At 38.6% G+C, this 21,830-nt stretch overlaps 1 protein-coding gene across 1 annotated transcript in view; it reads right to left on the reverse strand.

Annotated features, from left to right (window-relative positions):
* LOC100513319 (ankyrin repeat domain-containing protein 26-like) overlaps positions 1-21,413 on the reverse strand; it is a 47,616-nt gene extending 26,203 nt beyond the window's left edge. The window contains 7 exon segments of the mRNA XM_021077547.1: positions 3-146; positions 5,871-5,943; positions 6,814-6,847; positions 8,887-9,060; positions 11,624-11,778; positions 13,835-14,139; positions 17,223-21,413. Coding sequence (XP_020933206.1) covers positions 3-146; positions 5,871-5,943; positions 6,814-6,847; positions 8,887-9,060; positions 11,624-11,778; positions 13,835-14,139; positions 17,223-17,226 — 889 coding nt within the window. The 5' untranslated portion in view covers positions 17,227-21,413.

The raw sequence follows: 21,830 nt of genomic DNA on the forward strand, positions 1-21,830 counted from the left end.
AATTTTAATGTCCCTAAAACATTTCTTTCCCATTTCCTGGCTATGATTTTTTATTACCTCTATTTTCTGTTTTAACATGGCAATTTCATTCTGTGACATGTGGTTTTCAGACAACAGTTTTTTTGCTTTCTCGAGACTCTCAGCTCCTAAGTAAAACAAAGGAGACGTTTAGCTGGGACTCAAAAGTACTCAAATTGACACCTGATTTCCTCTGAAATGAAAGACTAGACTATATATTTATACAATGAGAAGATTGCAGTAAATGGATATCCAACAGGAAAAAATGAAAGTGGGGTACATCCCTCAAACTTTACACAGCAGGAATCTCCCCAAATTAAAAAAAAAATGACTGAAGACAATGAATCCAAGAGAATAAAAAAGAAACCAAAGAGAATTTTTAAAAAGCTCAGAATTAGAAAGGCCTTTCTCTGAATTACAAGAAACCCAAAAGGCTTAAAAGAAAAGATGAATACATCTGACTACATTGAAGAATTCCATCTGGCATCTCAGCTATACAGCCACCCCACAGGGAGAGCATTAGCTCTGTACATAGTTTGAACAGACTGAATTTCCCAAACATTTTTTCCAGAGAAAGTTTCCTAAATACTCCACTTTCCTAATATTTTTACAGTTAACAGGAGTTACATCCACTGACAACTGACAAATCTAGTCACCATGCTAAGAACTTCTATCAACAGCAGTTAACTCACTATGACAACTCTGGAATGAAGAACTTAAACATATGAGCAAGCTGCAGGATGTCCCCCAGGTCTTCTGTTTCTACTATGAGTCCTCTACACTAGACCACAACTACTTCTGTGGTATAAATATATAAACACAAAATAAGCCTTATGTTTCACTAACGGCGAGTACACGAATGGTCAATCAGGTAAAATTTATAGAGCGCTTCTAGAAAATCATGAGATTATTTGCTGCTGCAATAACTTTAATGCCTCTTTAAAATGTTTTAAATAGTAATAGATATGAAATGGCTAGGGTCACTGCCGTGGTGTGGGTTCAGTCCCTGGCCCAGGAACTTTTGCATGTGGTAGGGGCAGCCCCAACAAAGCAGAACAAACAAACAAAAAACCAAAATGCACACAGGGATTTGAATCAAGAATGTTACTTTGTTGGAGTTCCCGCTGGGGCTCAAAGGGATTGGCAGTGTCTCAGCGGTGCAAACATGTAGGTTTGTTACCTGCAACTGCGGTGCCTTGGATCTGCCTGCAAACTCCTGATTTTTCAATAAGCTAACAGAATCTGCATTCAGAAGAAAAGAAAAAGAGAAATAAAATATATGAGTAATTTTTGTAGATAAAGGACTTTGTACATTCACTCATCTGTACCTTGAACAAATACATACCGAGTATCTATGACGTGGAAGGCAGGCTATGAAGCTCAGCAGTTAAAACAGATAAGATGACTGGCTCTTATTTAGCTTAAAGTCTAGTAGAAGAGAAAGACACATAACGATAAATGCAGATAGGTCCTATAAGACAAGAGAGGTCTAGGCTCATATCACAGAACCTGATGTAGACTAGGTCAGGGAAGATTTCCCCAAGGAAGAGATGGCTACACTGAGACAAGAAGGCTGAGCAAGAAGCACGGAGCAAAGGAGGAAGAAGCACACTGCAGACAGTCTGCAGCACATGCCCACATGCTCCTGCAATCTGATTCTAGCCAGAGGAACAGGTACCAAGTTCCCCTCCGACCTGAAATAAGCAAAAGCAAAACAAACAGAATACACTAAAAATGATATTCAAGACAAAGGGCTTCAGGCAATGAAGGACAATGATCCCTGAAAACACATGAACTTAGCCCAAAGAACACCCCATCTCACTGCCTTGAGAGAATTTCCAGGTCATGACACAGGGAGAAGGAACTGAAGTGGAGGCCACCAGGCTCCCTAAGTGGAAGGGATGATGCTGAGAGTTTGGTGAAAGCAAAGCAGATGGAGATCTTAGGTCAGAACATGAGAGGAGAGGGAGTTCCCTGGCAGTGCACTGGGTTAAGGACCTGGGATTGTCACTGCAGTGACTTGGGTTGCTGCTGTGATGTGGGTTCTATCCTTGGCCTGGGAACTTCCTTATGCCACAGGCAGGGCCAAAAAGTGAATTAATTGATAAAAAATACATGAAAATAATTAAAAAAAAAACCGAAGCAAAAATTGAGAGAACTGCAAAGAGAAACAGACAAATTCACAATCATAGTCTGAGATTTCATTACCCCTCACTCAATTAAGTGAGAGAAAGGACAGGCAGAAAATCAGCACACAGATATTAGACTTGAACATCAATATTCTTTAAAAGTGGCTATGCAACACTTACCAAAAAGGACTCTATTCTAGGTCGTAAAAATAAATCTTAACAAAAGGAGTAAGGTAAAAGGATCGAAATCATACTAAGTATGTTCTCTAACTACCAAGTAATCAAACTGTAAATCAAGAACAAACCTATCTCTGGAAAATACTCAAATATTCGGAAACTAAATAACACACACCTAAATAACCCTCGAGTCAAAGAGGCAATGAAAAGAGGAATTGCAAAGTATTTTAAACTGAACGAAAATGAAAACATATCATACTACAATTTAGGAAATGCTGCTTACTTACATAAGAATTTATAGTACTGCTTGTCTATATTACAAAGGAAGAAAAGTCTCAAATCAATGACCTTCACCTCGACCATGCAAAATCAGAAAAAAAGCAAAGCAAACCCAAGAAGGCAGAAGAAAGGAAATCATAACGATCAAAGATAAACATCAATGAGAAAGAAAACAAATAAAACAATGTGGAAAATCAATGCAACCACATGTTTTCAGGGGATGAATAAAAGTGATAAACATCAAGCCGGGCTGGTGAGGGGAAAAAAAAAGTGAGAGAATGCACAAATTAACAATTTCCAAAATGGCTAATATGATATTGCTACAGATTCTACAAATAGCAATGGAATGACAGGGTAATATTATAAACATTATGTAAATAAAACTGAAAACTCAGATGACGTGAGTAAATTGCTTGAAAGAGAGAAATTACCAATGCTCAATCAAGAAAGAAAAAATAGGAGTCCCCATTTTTGCTCAGTGGGTTAGAAACCGAATAGTATCCATGACGAACAGGTTTGATCCATGGCCTTGCTCAGTGGGTTAAGGATCTGGCGCTGCTGTCAGCTGCAGATGTGGCTCAGATCCAGGGTTGCTATGGTTGTGGCAAAGTCTGGTATCTGTGGCTCTGACTCAACCCCTTGGCCTGGGAACTTCCATAAGCCCTGGGTGGGGGCCTAAAAGGAGAGAGAAAGAAAGAAAGAAAGAAAGAAAGAAAGAAAGAAAGAAAGAAAGAAAGAAAGAAAGAAAGAAAGAAAGAAGGAAGGAAGGAAGGAAGGAAGGAAGGAAGGAAGGAAGGAAGGAAGGAAGGAAGGAAGGAAGGAAGAGGGAGGAAGAAAAAAATAAGCTAAAGAGCCCTGAATCTAAAACACAAATGAAAGTCCTAGTTGAAGTCCTTTCCACAAGGAAAATTCCAAGTCCAAATAGCTACACTGATGAATTCTAACATACATTTGAGTAAGAAATAACAATTCCAGGAATTCCTGTTGTGGCTCAGTGGTAGCAAATTTAACTAGTATCCATGAGGATGCAGGTTTGATCCCTGGCCTCACTCGGTGGGTTAAGGATCCAGCATTGCCCTGAGCCTGGGAACTTCCATGTGCAAAATAAAGAAAGAAAAAAAAAAAAAACTAATTCCACATAAACTCCCCTCAAAAAATGAAGATGAGAAATATGTTCCAATACGTTCTATAAAACTAGCATTATTCTGAAAACAAAAGCGGACAAGGGTATTAGAAGAAAGAAAACTATGTCATGAAAATGGAGGTAAACATTCTAAATTAAAAATAAGCAGGAATTCTCATTGTGGTTCAGTGGGTTAAGAATGAGAAAAATATCTTATGAGGATGTGGGTTTGATCCCTGGTCTTACTCAGTGGGTTAAGGATCCACCATTGCTGCAAGCTGACACACAGGTTGTGGAAGTCAGTCAGATCTCACGTTGCTGTGGCTGTGGTATATAGGCCTGCACTGGAGTTCTGCTTTGACCCCTAGCCTGGACCTGCCATATGGCATGGGCGCAGCACTTAATAAAGACCAAAACAAAAACAAACAAACAAAAAAACCCCAAAAATCCCCAAATTAAACCTGAAAATACATTAAAAGGATAATTTATCATGACCAGATTAGGTATAGCCTAAGAATGCAGGGTTGCTTTAACATTTAAAAATCTATTAATGTTAATCACCATATGAACCAACTAAAAAAGAAGCATCCTAGGACCATAACAGTAGATAAAAGAGGCAGGTGACAAAACTCAACTTCCTTTCCTGATAAACACCCTCCATCAAACTGGGAATACAAGGGAACTTCTATTTGATAAAGATCTACCACAATCCCACAGTTTACATCATATGTAATGATGAAAAACTGAATGATCTTCCCAGGAGTTAAGGAACAAGACAGGAAGAGCTCCTTCTACTCCTATTCAGCACAATATTAGAATTTCTGGCCAGTGCAATGGATCAAAATGAAGACACAGAAGGCACTGGAGGGGAAATGAAGAAGTAAAACAGTCTGCTAAGCAGCAGGCAACATGGCTACATAATAGGAGTTAGTTAATTCCACCTTGTGGGCCAGGCTGCTTGCTTCGGTAAATAAAGTTCTGAACTGCAGCCATGTCCACTAATTTACCTGTTGTTTGTGGTTATGTACTCATGGCTCAATGGCAGCGCTGATTAGCTGGACAGAGAATGTGCTGGCTGCAAGTCTTAAATATGAACTATCTTTAGTCAGATAGTAGTTTACGAATGAAAAACCTTGACGACCTTTGCTTACTTAGAAAATCTGAGAGAATCTACAAAAATCCACTAGGACTTATAATGCATGAGTTCACTAAAGTTGGAGCACTCAGAATCCATGCACAGAAACCAACTCTAATTCTATAATCAGAATAAACACGCAGAAATTAAAGTTTAAAATATACTAATTACAACTGCACTGAGAAAAAACAAATCCAGTTACTCTCATAAAAGATGGAAAAAATCTGTACACTAAAAACTACAAAATATTCCTGAGAAAATCAAGGAAGATCACTATAAATGGAGAAAAAAATGTTCAAGGGTTGAAAATTCAACACTGTTAAGAAGTCAATTCTCCCCCAAATGAATCTGTCAATTCAACATAATCCGAAACTAATTTCCAATAGATGAGCAGATGATTCTTAAGGAAACAGACAAGCTGATTCTAAAATTCATGCGGAAAGAAGGGTATAAAACGGGCACAAGATAAAGTTAAAGGATTGTGGCTTTAACCAGACAGCAAAGAGAAGCAGCAACTGGATTTTAAGCAAGGGGGTACCATGACAAAACCAACATTTTCAAAATACATAATAATTATGGTTACAGTAGAGACCAAGGTTTCAGGAGATGGACTGGCAAGGAAAAAAGTTCTCAGGTTACCCAAATATTCTAGGAGGGAAATGACGGAAGTCATGTACTTCAGTATTCTAGGAGGGAAATGATAACCGGACCTTGGGTGAAGGCCCAGGAGAAAAGGAGAATCACAAAAGCGCAGTGAGTGGGAATTATCACAGCCCTTTGCCTGAGAGCATATAATAACTCATTATGTATTAATACAAATCATTTTTGTGAGACGGACAGCACAATAACATACCTGTAGCCCATGCGCAGTACTAGACAAGCTGTGTGTGTGTTACTACACTATACACAAAAAGGCTTTCTATGTATACAACAGGCCTACTTTTACACTCCGTGCCAAGTTGTTCAATTAGCAACATAGCATTCATAGATTTAGAGGAAAGCAACTCACGATCCTTGGAAGCCGTTTCAGGGAACTGAGTTAAGTCCTCAAGGTCATCCACAGAATTAATTTGCTCTTTGACCTACAAATAAATAATAATCTTTCACAAAGTCTCCCAAATATTTATAAAAAAATAATAGGTGTACAGAGATGATAAATATCCATATTTTATGAAAGCAAAAACATAAGATACTTCTTTAAAATAACTTTTATGAAAAGGATACATTTATTAATAGGGTTTCTAAACTTTTGTTTGTTTGTTTGCTTTTCCAGCCACACCACAGCATATGGATGTACCCGGGCTAGGAGTCAAATGGGAGCTGCAGCTGCAGGCCTCTGCCATAGCCAGGGCAACAGGGATCCAAGTCACATCTGCAACCTATGCTGCACCTTGTGGCAATGCTGGAATCCTTAACCTACTGGGTAAGGCCAGTGACTGAACCTGCATCCTCACAGGGACAGCGTTGGGGCCTTAACCCACGGAGCCACAACAGGAATGCCTAAACTGTTTGTTCAAAACAAAAGTCTCTGCAACAAAGCAAGCTTTTCTATTTTTTCTTTTTTCTTTCTTTCTTCCTTTTCTATCCTGCCCACAGCATGTGGAAATTCCCGGCTAGGGATCAAAGCCATGCCACAACAGCAACCAGAGCTGTAGCCATAAAAATACTGAGTCCTTAACCTGCTGGGCTGCAAATGAACTCCTCTCTACTTTTCCTCTACACCCTTTTTCTTTTTTCTTTCTTTTTTTTTTTTTTTTTGTGGCTGCATGCATAGCATATGGAAGTTCCTGGGCCAGGTATCACATCTGAGCCTCAGCTATATCCTATGCCACAGCTGCACCAACACTGGATCCTTAACACACTGGACCACACAGCAACTCCCTCCACCATACATTTGACCAACTACCTTTTACTACAGGATCATATTTTTTATAATTAATTTTTTACGATACCTTGTTCTTTTCATTAGGTGTTTTCTTTATAGGCCTGAAAAATAACAAACCATTCTTTTCAGGCAAATATTAAATACTTAAAATACAAAGAATACCTAAAGTCATTTTTTATATAAAATCATCACATTGGCAATAAAGATTCTACAAAAGGGATTTCTATAAAATGAACAGTAACATTTAAGGACAAAGCAAACATACCAATAATAATATTAACAAAAGCATTAATGTTAGATCAAGCTGACAAAAGAAAAACAGTAAGAACATTACTTGCATTACGTGATAGGAAGACGGATAATAGGGGTTTTCGCTGTCATTTTAAATAAAAACTAGCTTTTATGGCACTCACTTATTTGGAAAGTATCACTTAAGACTTTTTCTGAAAGAAACCCTTTTAAAAATCACGGTATTAATTTTTTAAGGACTAACTAAGCAACTACTATGCATTATTATAAGCCCTTTATAGGTCTAAAAGGCATTTTAATCCTCACAACAATTCTGGGAGAGAGGTGATACAATGGGTACTTTACACGGAGAGAAAATGAGGCACAGAGAGGCCAAGCAACTTGCCCAAGCCCGAAGAGCTCTTTAGGAACAGACCCAGATTTCAAACCCAGGAAACCTTCAACACTTGTGTTTCAGAGCAGGCTGAGACAGTAACATTTATTTTTAAGTGTTTTAAAGTCACATGATAGCAAATGAATCTACATTATTATGCCATGTCTAGCTATAATTACAACTCATTTCTGAATCTTGCTCATGTTTTTAAAAATAAAGACTTTAGACCTAGGCAGTATTAGAGATCTACTTTCTTTATTTAATTTTTTACATTTTTTTATTTTTTGTCTTTTCTAAGGCCGCACCCACGGCATATTGAGGTTGCCAGGCTAGGGGTCTAATCAGAGCTGTAGCCGTCGGCCTATGCCACAGCCACAGCAACACAGGATCCGAGCTGCGTCTGTGACTTACCCCACAGCTCACAGCAACGACGGATCCTTAACCCACTGAGCTAGGCCAGGGATCGAACCCGCAACCTCATGGCTCCCAGTTGGGTTCGTTAAACACTGCGCCATGACAGGAACTCCTAGAGATCTACTTTCAATGAAGATTTACTTTTTCAAAAGAAGTTCATCAATGGGCATTCATTCACCCATTGAGCTGTTTATTCACGCATTTACTGTATCTTTATTGAGCAAATGATATGTGTCAAAGACAGTTTTGGCACAGGAAACACGGCTTTTGTCATTTAGAACTTTATAATCCAAAAGGAGTCATCTGCAATAGACTGTTACATAGTTTACTTGTCTGTTGTATCTAAACAAAATCGTCCCTTATTCCCTAGAATCTAAACAATTATGCAGTTAACAGAGTCTGATGTTTTAGAGTACCTCACAAAATCACAGTAATGCATGATGATACCATCGAGGACCCTGTAATATCTAGAATCATCAAGGAATGATTAAATCCTATTCAGGATGGCCTAGATGTTTGTATATTGATGCTTATATAATTTTAATACATATATATAACTTCTAAGTAATCATCTGCATATTCAATTATTTAAGAGTATTACATTCACATCCAGTGAACAAATCCTTAGCATTAAACGACATGAACAGAAGGACTGTGTACAGTTGGTTTACTCTACTACTTTAAAGGCAATGGCATACCATCAGTACGCTTCCTCAGGGGCAAATGCAAATGTCCTCTACCAGATCATTTCCAACATACAAAACACCCACAAAAGACCCATCTTAACATAAGAAAAGAAAGAAAACGCCCGTGAACTCACATTCCTCTTCAGTTATCATACGGTTCTCTACCCCTTTTCCCAGTCAATATTCTCTAAGGAGCTGTTTACTCATATTCACTCCAGTGTGGCTTCCGTGGGGCCATTGCAACTACTTCCAGTCAAAGGCCCTCGTCCTCAAGTTAGCCATTCAGCAGTGTTCAAGTGAAATAGTTGAGAATTCTCTTGCCTTGGCCTGTATATTATATTATGCTATTCCATTCCTAGAAAAAGTAGTCAATGCTAATCTTTTTTTCACCTAGAAATAAAGAATCTGTCAATTTTACCTGCCATCATCCTGATCTCTTTCACTTAAGCGTCTGCCATCATTCACGTGGAGAGAATCAACAGTCAGTGGTGAATCAGCCTTCTCAAATATTGGTGGAACCACAGGTTCTTCTGATGACCATTTTTCTCTTTCATTTTTCCATACTTCTTTCATATGCATGCCAGAACTGCCGCTTTAAAAAAAATCCATTTTAAAGCCAATGTTTTCTAATAATTTGACCCACAGAGAATAAAAAAATTTTTTAATAAAATTCCTACTCTTATCCACCTTAAGCAATTTATTAATTCAAAAAAAAAAAAAACCTGCGATGAAGTACCAACAATATTCAAGGAAACACAACTCTTGCTTCAAAGACAGTTTACAATTCTGATGCAATGTGATATGTAAGAGTTGTAAGGGATTGTAAGGAAGGTTTTAGAGAGGAGGTGAAATCAGAGGAGATCCTGAGGAAAAGAAATGGTAGAAACGCTCTCTACTTGGAGATTAGAATGTGAGCACAACGATTAGGAACATGACATCTAGGTGTTTCCAAGGAACCTGGAAGGTAAAGCACAAAATACATGGACACAAGTAGAGAGATGGGTCTGGAAAGACATTCTGAAGAACCTCAAATGTTACACTAAAAATCTGGAGTTCAATGGTTAAAACAAATGATTCAGACATGGGAGTAATATTTAGATGTATACTATATTTTCTTTTGTTTTCAAGTATAATAATGCTCAATTTAAACGATTTTTAAAAAATAGCACAGGGCACATATAACCTGAAAAAAGCAATCAAGGAAATGTCTTGAGGTGGAAAAATTACTTTTATAATATCCACATTCTGGGGTGACAGTGGCATCATGGCTACAAAAAGAGGTTCCTCATCCTGCTCCCCCGCCACACAAAATGGGGAATCCATCCATGGACAAAAATGGCTTCGTGGAAGTTACAGGATCTATCAGAAGACACCAAAGGTCCTGGAAAGAGTCCTGCCCACCTTATATAGCGAGTAAGAGACAAACAGAGCACATTCCAGCCTTGGACCCAGCCTGACCCATGAACTGGCTCCTGCCACACTTAGACACTTTCAGGAAGCCCCACATGAAACATTTTACATAGATTAGACAGCCTTGGTGGAAATCCATGTTTCCAGCAGAGAAGTTCCAGCACACCACTGGGGCAAAAAACACAAGGTTGGACACACTGGGGAGGGCATTTATTAAAGACTAGGAGAGGTGACTGCTACTTGAAAGGCAAAGACAGCAGCGCAAAACTTCCAGGAACTTGAAAAATCAAGAAAGCATGATACCACCAAAGGATCACAATAATGGCCCACTAACCAATCCCAAAGACATGAAGATCTGCGTTCTACATGATAAAGAGCCAAAAGAGCAGTTTTAAGGAAACTCAGGGAGCTAAAAGAAAACACAGAAAGACAACTCAACAAAATCAGGAAAATAATAAATGAAATGAAAAGGTTAACAAAGAGATAGAAATAATAATAATTAGGAGTTCCCACAGTGGCACGGTGGAAATGAATCTGACTAGGAACCGTGAGGTTGAAGGTTCAACACCTGGCCTCACTCAGTGGGTCAAGGATCCGGCATTGCCGTGAGCTGTGGCGTAGCTCGTAGATGTGGCTGGGATCTGGCGTTGCTGTGGCTGTGGCATAGCCCGGCAGCTGCAGCTCCAATCACACCCCTCGCTTGGGAACATCCTTATGCCACAGGTATAGTCCTAAAATGACACAAAAAAGGAAAGAAAGAAAGAAAGAAAGAATAATGTTTAAAAAGGACCAAGTGGAAATTTGGGGGCTAAAGAATATGAATAAAAGGCAAAACACAATCAAGAGCACTGACAGCAGAATCGAAGCAGAAGAAAGGAACTCTGAGCTCAGAGACAGGAACTTTGAATTGATCCAATCAGAGGAGAACAAAGTAAAAAAGAATGAAAATTGTCAAGAAAGCCTATGTGAATTACCAGGTACCACCAAAAGCAACACTTCCTGAATTAATGCAGTTAAGATAGGGAGAAAGGTGAAGACAGGCAGATGAAAAGATAGGGAGAAGGCGACAGAAAACTTACCTAAAGAAAAAAATAGCTGAGGACTTCCTAAACCTGGGGAGAGATTTGGACGGCCAAGTTCCTAAACCTCATAGATCACCAAACTCAACATAAAGAAACCTTCACCAAGAGACATTACAATAAAACTGTCAAGTCCAAGACAAAGAATATTAAAGGCAGTAAGAGCAAAGAAGCTTTTAAATTATAAGGGAACCCCACTAAATGCCTCAATGGATTTCAAGAGAGTAGGATGGCATGTGCAGCATGCTAAAAGGAAAACAAAATGCCGATCAAGAATACTCTATCCAGAAAAGCTATCTTTCAAAAATCAAGGTGAGATTCATTTTCCCAGACAAACCACAGTTGATGGAGTTTATCACCACTAGACCTGCCTCACAAGAAATACTGAAAGGAGTCTTCAAGTTGAAATGAAAGGATGCTAACCAGTAACATTAAACGTCTCTAAATAGACAACTCATGGAAAAGGTCAGGATATAGTCAATACAGAATACTCTAATACTGTAATAAGGTGGAGTGTTAAACAATTTAATATGAAGGCTAAGGCACAAGAATATTAAAAGTCACATTAGGGATAAAATTTGTCAATCATGAACATTAATTCAAATACAATGGGTTTTACAAGAAAATAACAATAACCTACTGTTAAATACTGATATAGGTAGTTACCTATCAGAATCTTCATTCTCCACAGTAGGAAACCACTGGTGATTACTTTTGCCTCTCTCTCTCTGTTGCATTAATCCACTGTCATCATCAGCGCCACGTCTGTTTTCTGATATTGCCATCATGTTGCTTCTGTGCTGCTTCTTTTCTTTCTCAACCTTTCATGAAAGTTTGACACTGAGGATGACTGTTACTACTTTATTCACCATAAAGAACTTTCTGTCATCATTATTTGTCATTCACCTCAGAGTATGCTCTAGTTTTAACTGCTAAAAATATTTTTATGTTTACTTTCTCATTACAAGCCATGGTAACTTTTGTAAATTCTATTTTGTTTGGTTTGAGGAAAAGAAATAGAATTTCCAAAATTTCAAAAAGAGCTTTCTAAGGTTGTGTTATGTTTCTCAGTCACATCCAGTCTTCCCCATCTGACTGGCAGAGACAGAGAAATAACAAGGCCAGGACACAGAATTTGTCTTCTTCTGTCGTTCCCACCTGGATCTTCTATGAATCAGCCAGATTTAGAGGCTGTGCCACTTGGGAACAAAAAGGAAACATTCTTCTTTCCACATTAAATCTATGCTTCCTCCAATGCATTTTACAATTCTTTTTTGTTGTTGTTGTCTTTTTGCTATTTCTAGGACCGCTCCTTCGGAATATGGAGGTTCCCAGGCTAGGGGTCGAATCGGAGCTGTAGCTGCCAGCCTATGCCAGAGCCACAGCAACGAGGGATCCGAGCCGCGTCTGCAACCTACACCACAGCTCACGGCAATGCCGATCCTTAACCCACTGAGCAAGGGCAGGGATCGAACCCGCAACCTCATGGTTCCTAGTCAGATTCGTTAACCACTGCGCCACGACGGGAACTCCCACAATTCTTTTCTATTTGGGTCCCGGGGACATCAAGAGTGATGATGTTCACCAAAATACATGAACCAACGTTTGCCAAAACACAAGTAAGACTGAAACTGATGAACTTTTAGTCAGTATGGAATTGTGGAAAATGAGTAATGCTTCCCAATTTCATATTCAATAACCATAAAATCTGACAGCTAGAGGGTACAGAAGTAATTATCTACTTTAGCCCCACTACTTACTGATAATGGGAATAAAACCAAGAAAGATAAATGATTTGCCCAAAGGCCCTAATGGAGAGTCCCTAGCATTTCATAGCAGCAAGAGATGATATAATTCTGTAACATCAAATCTGATAATTTACCAAATAAACTCATCAAATTAATCAGCTAAGTTAAAAGTGTGACTTTGGCAAAATAATTTAATGTCTTCCTTGGGGCAGGGCTCATCTCCTTTATTTTTTAAAGGAGAATATCTCTATGTTTGTCTATCTTCAAAACTCAATGCACCTCTTATAAAAAAGAACAACCAAACAAATTAAAAAAAAATCTATTGCTGGAAGAAAAAAAAATTCAATGTAACTCAATACTCAGTTTTCTCTTTTGGAGATGAACACTGAATTTTTTTGCTGAGGGTTTACACTACCTATATGATAAATTCATATGGGAGTAAAATGTAGCAAACCTTACTGTATTTTGTGAAACAACATAAGGTAAAGGTCTGACTCAACAGAAACACCTGAAAGTGGTAATTATGTAACATGTAAGGGTACAAGCATTTGTTATTCAAAATATTTCAAAGTGGCCATGTGGGAATTCTAAGTACTGAGGGACTAAGTTAAGCAGATAAGTTTGCATGCATTAAAGCACAAGGAAGAGATTAATTTAGTGGAAATACATGTTTATGTCCCTTCTCTCAGTCACTGATTCCTTCTCATTCTATGGAAATGCAATTTATTTTTAAGCCACAACATTTTAAAGGGAAAAAACCTCCAGCTTATTATATTTCTTAAGCAACTTCTTTTGTGCTTATTCTGGCTCAGAAGGTCACATGGTTGCTACAATAGTTTCACAGTCACATGGAAGACTGACAGAGAGAGACTTGGGTTTAAGGAACAAAAATCCATGAAAATAGGTTCCAGAACTCCTGTTATTTAGATGGCAGAAATAATTTCTTTCCACTCAAGTACATATTTGGATGACCTTGTTTTATACAGAAGTTATCTTCATAAGTGGAAAATCAGAATGGATTGGAAAACTGATAATGATTTAAAAAAAGTCAATACAAATGAAGCTTAACCTTTTTGCAGTTGATTTTTTTCTTGTCCAAAGCCTGGAACTGTACGTGTAACATGCCTACCTCATTCTTAAACCTTTGCACATCTTGCTGTAATTCTTCTTTTAAATATATTTTGGATGTTCTGTTACTATTTGGTTGAAAATTCCAAGTTTCTAATTTGGGTCTGATGCTTTTACTTTCTTTAGCACAGACATTACTTGCATGCCACGGCTTCTTGGACCAATCTTGTACTGGTGTGATCTCATTAGAAGTTTTTTTAACAGCAGAAACATCATGATTTTTTCTTTGAATCATGCGGTTCATCTCCTTGGAGTGGGCAAGTGGCAAATCAAAAGGGCTTTTGCCATCACTAGACTGAGGCAGGTCTAGAAAAAGAAGAACCAACAAAACCTAAAGTCACAGAAGGAAGGAAATCATAAAGTTCAATAAAATAGAGATTCAAAAAGCAATTGAAAAAAATCAATAAAACAAAGAGCTGGTTCTTTGAAAGGGTAAACTAAATTGCCACACCTCTGGCCAGACTCACCAAGAAGAGGAGAAAAAGAGCTCAAATAAACAAAATGAAGCACGAAAAAGGAGAAATCTCAATGGATACTGCAGAAGTACAAAAAACCATAAGAGAATACTATGAACAATTATATGCCAACAAATTTGACAACACAGAAGAAGGGGACAACTTTCTAGAGACATACAGCCCGCCAAAACTAAATCAGACCAATCACTACAAATGAAAATGAAACTGAATATGTAATAAAAACACTCCTCACAAAAAAGTTCAGGAACAGATCCCTTCACAGGTGAAATACAGAACACATACAAAGTATAACTTAAACCCATTCTTCTTAAACTTTTCTAAAAGACTGAAGAAGAAGGAACATTCCCAAGACATTCTATGAAGCAAACATCACCATAATACCTGAATCATAAAGAGATACTGAAAAAGTATACTATAGACCTGTATCTTTGATAAATATAAATACAAAAATTCTCTACAAAATTTTAGCCCAGGTGGATCCATCAACACACAAACAAAATCATGCACCATGAACAAGTGGGATTCATCCCAGGTGCACAAGGATGTTCAACATAACCCAAAGCAATCAATGTCATACATTTCACTCACAACGGAAAAGTCAAAATCCACATGATCATCTTAAGAGGTGCAGGAAAAGCACTGCAGAACATCCAACATCCATTCATGATAAAAAAAACCCTCACCAACCAAGGTGGGTACAGAGGCACATATCTTAACACAATGAAAGCCATTGATGACAAAACCACAGCAAATATAATACTTAACAGGTAAAATCTCAATGCCTTCTTGCTAAAATCTGGAATAAGAAAATAAGCCCAAAGTAAGCTCACTCTCAACACTTTTATTCAACGTAGTCTTGGAATTCCTAGCCACAGCAATCAGACAAACAAAAGGAAAAAAAATGTATCCAAATTGGAAGAGAAGAGGTAAAACTGTCACTATAGGCAAATGACATGATACTCTATATAGAAAATGCCAAAGACTCCACACAAAAAATACTCAAACTGATCAACCAATTTAGCAATGTAGCAGGATACAAGATTCACATTCAGAAATAAGTTGCATATCTGCACATTAACAATGATATACTATAAAATCAATATAAAAATAACTTTCAAAATCACACCATTGAAAATTAATCCCAGGAATAAATCTGAAAAAAGAGATTAAAAGTTTTTCAGGCTGAGAAGTAGAAAACTATAAGCAAGGAAATTAAACAGGATTCAAAGAAATGGAAAGATACCCCATGATTAGAAGAATTAATACCGTTAAAATGGCTGTACTACCCAAAGCAATTTACAGATTTAATCTGATCTTTAACAATTTACCCATGACATTTTTCACGGAATTTGAACAAACAATCCAAAAATTTATATGGAATTGGAAAAGATGCAGAGTTCCCAAAGCAGCCCTGAGGGGACAGAAAAAAGCAGGAGGCATAACCTTCAGACAACATTATAAAGGTACAGTAATCAAGACAATGAGGGACCAGAACAAAATCAGGTATATGGACAGATGGAGCAGAACAGAAAGCCCAGAAATAAACACAGATGCATATGGACAATTAATTTTTGACAAAGGCAACAAGAATATAAAATGGGAAAAAGACAATCCCTTTAGCAAGTGATGCCAGCAAAAAAACTCGACAGCTGCATGTAAACCAATGACATTAGAATACATCCTCATGCCATGCAAAAAAATTAATGAACTCAAAAAGCTTGAAGACTTAAACATAAGACACGATACCATAAAATTCCGAGAAGAGAACATAGGCAAAAGAATCTCTGAAATCAACCGTACAAACGGTTTCTTGCAACTCAATAAAAATAAAAACAAAAATGAACAAATGGGACCTAATCAAACTGACAAACTTTTGCACAGCAAAGAAATCATTTAAAAAAAAAGGAAAAGACAACCTACAGAATGGGAGAAAATAGTTGCAAATGATGAAGTTGACAACGGCTTAAGTTCTAAAATACACACACAACTCATACAACCTAACAGCCAAGAGGCAAACAAGCCCATTGAAAAAGGGGCAGAAGACCTAAACACACATATCTCTGAAGAAGGTATATGGCTGGCCAACAGCCACATGAAAAAATGCTCAACATCACTAATTATAGAGAAATGCAAATCAAAACTACACTGAGGTACTACCTCACTCTAGTCAGAATGGCCATCGCGAATAAGTCTACAAATACCAAATGCTGGAGAGGGTGTGGAGAAAAGGGAAACTTCCAACACTGTTGCTGGGAACGTAAATTGGTACAACCGCTATGGAAAACAGTATGGAGACTCCTCAGAAAAATAAAAACGGAACTACTGTATGATCCAGCGATCCCACTCTTGAGCATATATCCAGACACAGTTTTCATTAAAAAAGATATATGCACCCCTATGTTCACTGCAGCATTATCCACAACAGTGAAGCCATGGATATAACCTAAATGTCCATTGAGAGATGAATGGATTAAGATGTGGTACATATACACAATGGAATACTAGCCAGTCATAAAAATATGACTGTTGAATGCATTTCTCATCAGAGAAGGTGTTCTGAGTTGGTCAGCTTGGAGATAACACTTGTAGAATAACAGTTCTTAAAGATATTCATTTTTCTGGAGTTCCCGCTGTGGCGCAGTGGTTAACGAATCTGACTAGGAACCATGAGGTTGCGGGTTTGATCCCTGCCCTTGCTCAGTGGGTTAACGATCCGGTGTTGCCGTGAGCTGTGGTGTAGGTTGCAGATGTGGCTCGGATCCCTCGTTGCTGTGGCTCTGGCACAGGCCGGGGGCTGCAGCCCCGATTCGACCCCTAGCCTGGGAACCTCTATATGCTGAGGGAGCAGCCCAAAGAAATAGCAAAAAAGACAAAACAAACAAACAAACAAAAAAACCTCATTTTTCTGCATACCCATGGGGTTTCTGGTATGCCTCCATTTCTTGGATCCTCTGCTTCAGCCATCAGAATGTTCCTTGATCCATTCGTGCAAGAAGGTATATAACACACATCTAAGAAATGACATATATGAAATTTTTGATATTGAAATACAATTATCAAAATTGCTACAGCATTCTTTTTTTAATTTTTTTTTAATTTTTTCCCCGTCCAAGTTCATGATTTTCTTTTCTGCTACAGCATTCTTAAAGATCTTTTTTTATTTGAAGATCAGGTTTATATTTACTGACAATACCAAATTTAGCATTGATGGAATGAACACTATTAACTTCTTTCATTTCCAAAATCAACTTGGTTTGGTCTAACATGCTAATGTTGAAAAGGGTTTTGGGGAAACAGCTGCATTAACAAAAATAGCTATCTTTAAAAACAAAAACAGGAGTTCCCATTGTGGCACAGTGGTTAACAAATCCGACTAGGAAACATGAGGTTGCGGGTTCGGTCCCTGCCCCTGTTCAGTGGGTTAAGGATCCGGCATTGTGATGAGGTGTGGTGTAGGGTGCAGACACAGCTCGGATCCCGTGTTGCTGTGGCTCTGGCATAGGCCGGCGGCCACAGCTCCGGTTAGACCCCTAGCCGGGGAACCTCCATATGCCACAGGAGTGGCCCTAGAAAAGGCAAAAAGACCAAAAAAAAAAAATACAAATAAAAAAAAATAAAAAAATAAAAACAATTGCCAATGCTTCCATATGCAAATGAAGCTTATGTGCATAAAATCAATACCTATACAGCATATATCTTTGATGCCAAACAGTTATGAAGAGTGGCTGTGGTTTACCCCGATTCTCCAGTATTCTTTGGAGCAGCGATGATCTTATTTCGTTTCCGTGCAAATACACTAAAGCCATTTATAAGGTATTCTCTCGAGTTTCCTCCAAAATCGTCTACTTCATGCCTTTCGTTCCTCCCTCCTTCCTTTCACTATGTCCTTCCCTCTTCAAAGACAATCTCTAGATCTGTGGTCTGAATTCTTCCCCTTTACATGCTTTGCTTTTGATGGCTCATCCCCACCATGTCTTTTATCCTTCTGGCTTGGCAGTAGTGTTCTACATGGATAATTTCCACTTCAACTCCTCGCTTCCTTCTGGCTATAAACATGGTCAGAAGGAAAAACAGGAGTTCTCTGTGGCCCAGCAGGTTAAGGACCTGGCACTGTTGCTGCAGTGGCTTGGGTCGCTGCTCTGGTACAGGTTCCATCCCTGGCCCAGGAACTTCCCCAGGCCTGGGGCAAGGCCAAAAAAAGAAGGGAAGAAAGAAAGAAAAACAAAATGACACGTTTCCTTGATCAAGTCATGTCTTGAACTATCCAATGGCATTTCTCCCAGATTTCTCTAATCCAAGATGACACCCTGGCGACTGTGAGTCTGGCCTGAAATCCAGCGACCTGGGCATCCCTTGAGAGCTTGTTAGAAATGCAGAGTCCAACATCTGCTGCTTGGGAGGTACACTTTTCATGAGGTGCAAGTTCACTCATTAAAACTTGAGAACGTCTGGTCTATACTAAGTCTGCTTCTATATTACTTCAACTTAAACCATCCTTCTGAAATCTAGCCTCAAGGTCCTTACTGTAACACTTCAGGAAACCTCAATCTGCATTAGAAGTTGTAAATTTCAAATGGACTCCTTATCATGCGACAGCTTCCTCGATCTCTCCATAAGGCACCCTGTTCTATTCTTACCAATTCTCTCCTGTGGTCCATAGGACACCATCCCACAAAGCAGCAGCATTTCCTATGACATTAATGTATATACATTTACAGTTGAGCACATATGCCCATGTCCACCTGCGGAGGATAACACTCGACCAAGGACTTGCATCCTGGATGCCTTCTAACCATCAGGACAGTAAGAGTGGGAATGTTTTGCTGTTCTTCTCTGACAGGTTCTGCTGCTGGATATTCATGCCACATTTCAAATACCCTCCCTTCCTTTTTCTAGGAAATAGTGTACAAATATTTTACTTTGCTGCCTTCCACCACAGCCTCCTGCTTCCTCTTCCTTCATTTCCTCCCTGCAATCTCTGTCTCACTCATCCTTTACTTCTCTCTTCCTCTTCCCTATTCCCTGACTTCCCTTAGGTTGTAGAGCATCCTGCAATGGAGTTACTCATTTAGCTACTTAAACAGGACTCTCAATTTAAACTGTTGCTGACAGACACCTGAGAAGCCAAACAACTTCCTTTCCTTTCTGGTCTTTTTCTTCACCACGCATTCAACAGGTGTTTTCTTTGGCTATTCGAATATATCAGGAGTTCCCTGGTGGCCTAGTGTTTGAGGATTCAGGTTTGTCACTGCTGTGGCTCAGGTTCAATCTTGGCCTGGAACTTCCTTATGTTGCAGGTGCAGCCAATAAACAAATAATAAATAGCAAGGAAATAAAGCATGCAAGTCATAAAACACCAATACAGAATAATGTTTGAAAAAAGAAGATATCAAAATACCTGGTTTAAATCATCATTCGGTCAAATGTCTTTTTACAAAATACAGTTCTTACCTTCTATTTCTCCATTTACTCTATTTTTACCTATTTGACCTGCAGCTCCAGGTAAATGATCAGCATACTTCTGTGGAAGACTCTCAGAGATACTCTGTTAAAATTAATATTGATAATGAGCTGCATAAAGATTTCCTCATCTCTTTCTAAGAAAGTACCTGGGTTTCCTACTGAATATTTGTAATTTCCTCCTTTCAATGTAACAGAAGCATGGATGGAAAACACAAACCTTTAAATAGAAAACTTGACACATATGCTCTCCAGACCAAGACGATCTTTTATTCTCATTTGACAACTGACTTTGGAAACAAGACCATGGAAAGCCAGAGCAAAAACTTTCACTAACAAAATACTGACTTACACGCACATCTCAACAAAGTATTAACACATAACCCTACTTTTCAATTTCAACCAAAAGAAGAGGATATTGTAAAAATACATAGATCTAAACAAGCTCTTTAAGAGGTATATCCGCTATAAATTTGAAATATTTCCAAGGTTAGAAAAAACATTTAACGTTAAAATAACTTACTTGGCCTGAAAAGGAACCATGGAGTATAAACCCTGCTGAGTAGAAACAGATCATTGTAGGAATTGTTTAAGGTCAAAACATTTAAGATCTTGAGAGGGCCTCAAGTACCAAAGCAATATTTACCTGTAGGAAATCTCTGGTCATAGTCTACTGAAACCTAACACAGCCCAAGTTAGAAGTCAAGATGCCTGTTCTAACGTTCCCATTCTTAACACCACTATCATTTTAGTTTCCTTCAGGTTGGATAAGGTATCCTCAGCGTTCCCTTCTGGCACAGTGAGGTAAGGATCAGGCTTGTTAATGCTGTAGCTCGGGTTTCTGCTGTAGCACTGATTTGATCACTGGCCTGGGAACTTTCACATGCTGCAAACATGCCCCCCCCCAAAAAATACCCAAACAAAAAATACCCTCAACATTCAGGAAGCCGCTAATTGCCACTGTGATCTTTTCTTTCTTTTCTTTTCTTTTCAGAAATACCCAAGGCATATGGATTTCCAGGGGAGGATCAAACCTGTGCCATCATAGAGACAAGGCCGAATCCCTAACCCGTACACCGTAACAGGAACTCTGCCACTGTGATCACGTTGTCTTACATTACTTAACTGCAACCTTTACAGTGCACAATGTGTTTTCACATTTGTTACCACATCCATTTACGATACTTACCTGAAAGGCAGGAATCAGTACCATTTTTATGAACAAGGTCGCTGACACTCAAAGAGGTTGGACAAGCTTTTCCAAGATCCCAAAGTTAGTAAGTGATAGAACCAGGATGCTACTGTGTCTTTGGACTCCAAGCAGGGCGCAGCACCACTCTGCAGCAGCTGCCTATGTCTAAGAGATCAGGCCCTTCTTACCTCTTTTCAGAGCTGTCACCTTAGAACAGGTAATACTGCCATAAAGGTACTCAATGCATGCCACTTTGACTATCCAAAGTGGTTTGTACTTAGTCAAACATCTCTACACCAAACTCTTGTTTATCATGACCCGACATAGTCTTTATTATCGTCAGGCTTTTATTTCGCCAGATATGTTCCTTGAAGATCTAGATCTAATTGATAATCCAAATGTAATCGCAGTTTTAAGTCTCAAGGCACTATTTTTTCACAGAGGAAGTGGCAAAAAATCCGCCATGAAACTGTGTCTTATAATTATTACAGAACAAGACAAGCATGGAGCTGTTTAGCCAAAGGAGGGAAGGAGCCTCTGAAGATGAGACTTCTTTGCCCCTCAATGCTGCAGTGCCCCCATGCCTTTTCTGTGGGACACTGTTTGAAACTACAGGTTAGGAAGGAATCCTTCTAGTTAAAAATCTTTAGAATTATAACTTGCAGATACAGTCTCTTCCTATCTAATGTTCTCAGCTTTCTTTTTTTGTTAAATGGAAACATTTAAAGAACATTGTGGGTGTGTTTCTTTGCTAACATTGGATTCAAACATCTTCCTTCACCTGAACACCATCCTGCCCTAGATATCAACCTCAAGGTCTCCAAAGTACATATTTAGGAGAGCTCTGGGTGGAAAAGAATCATAGTCTT

Source organism: Sus scrofa, chromosome 17 (assembly GCF_000003025.6).
Source record: "Sus scrofa isolate TJ Tabasco breed Duroc chromosome 17, Sscrofa11.1, whole genome shotgun sequence".
In the NCBI taxonomy this organism is placed as follows: Eukaryota; Metazoa; Chordata; class Mammalia; order Artiodactyla; family Suidae; genus Sus; species Sus scrofa.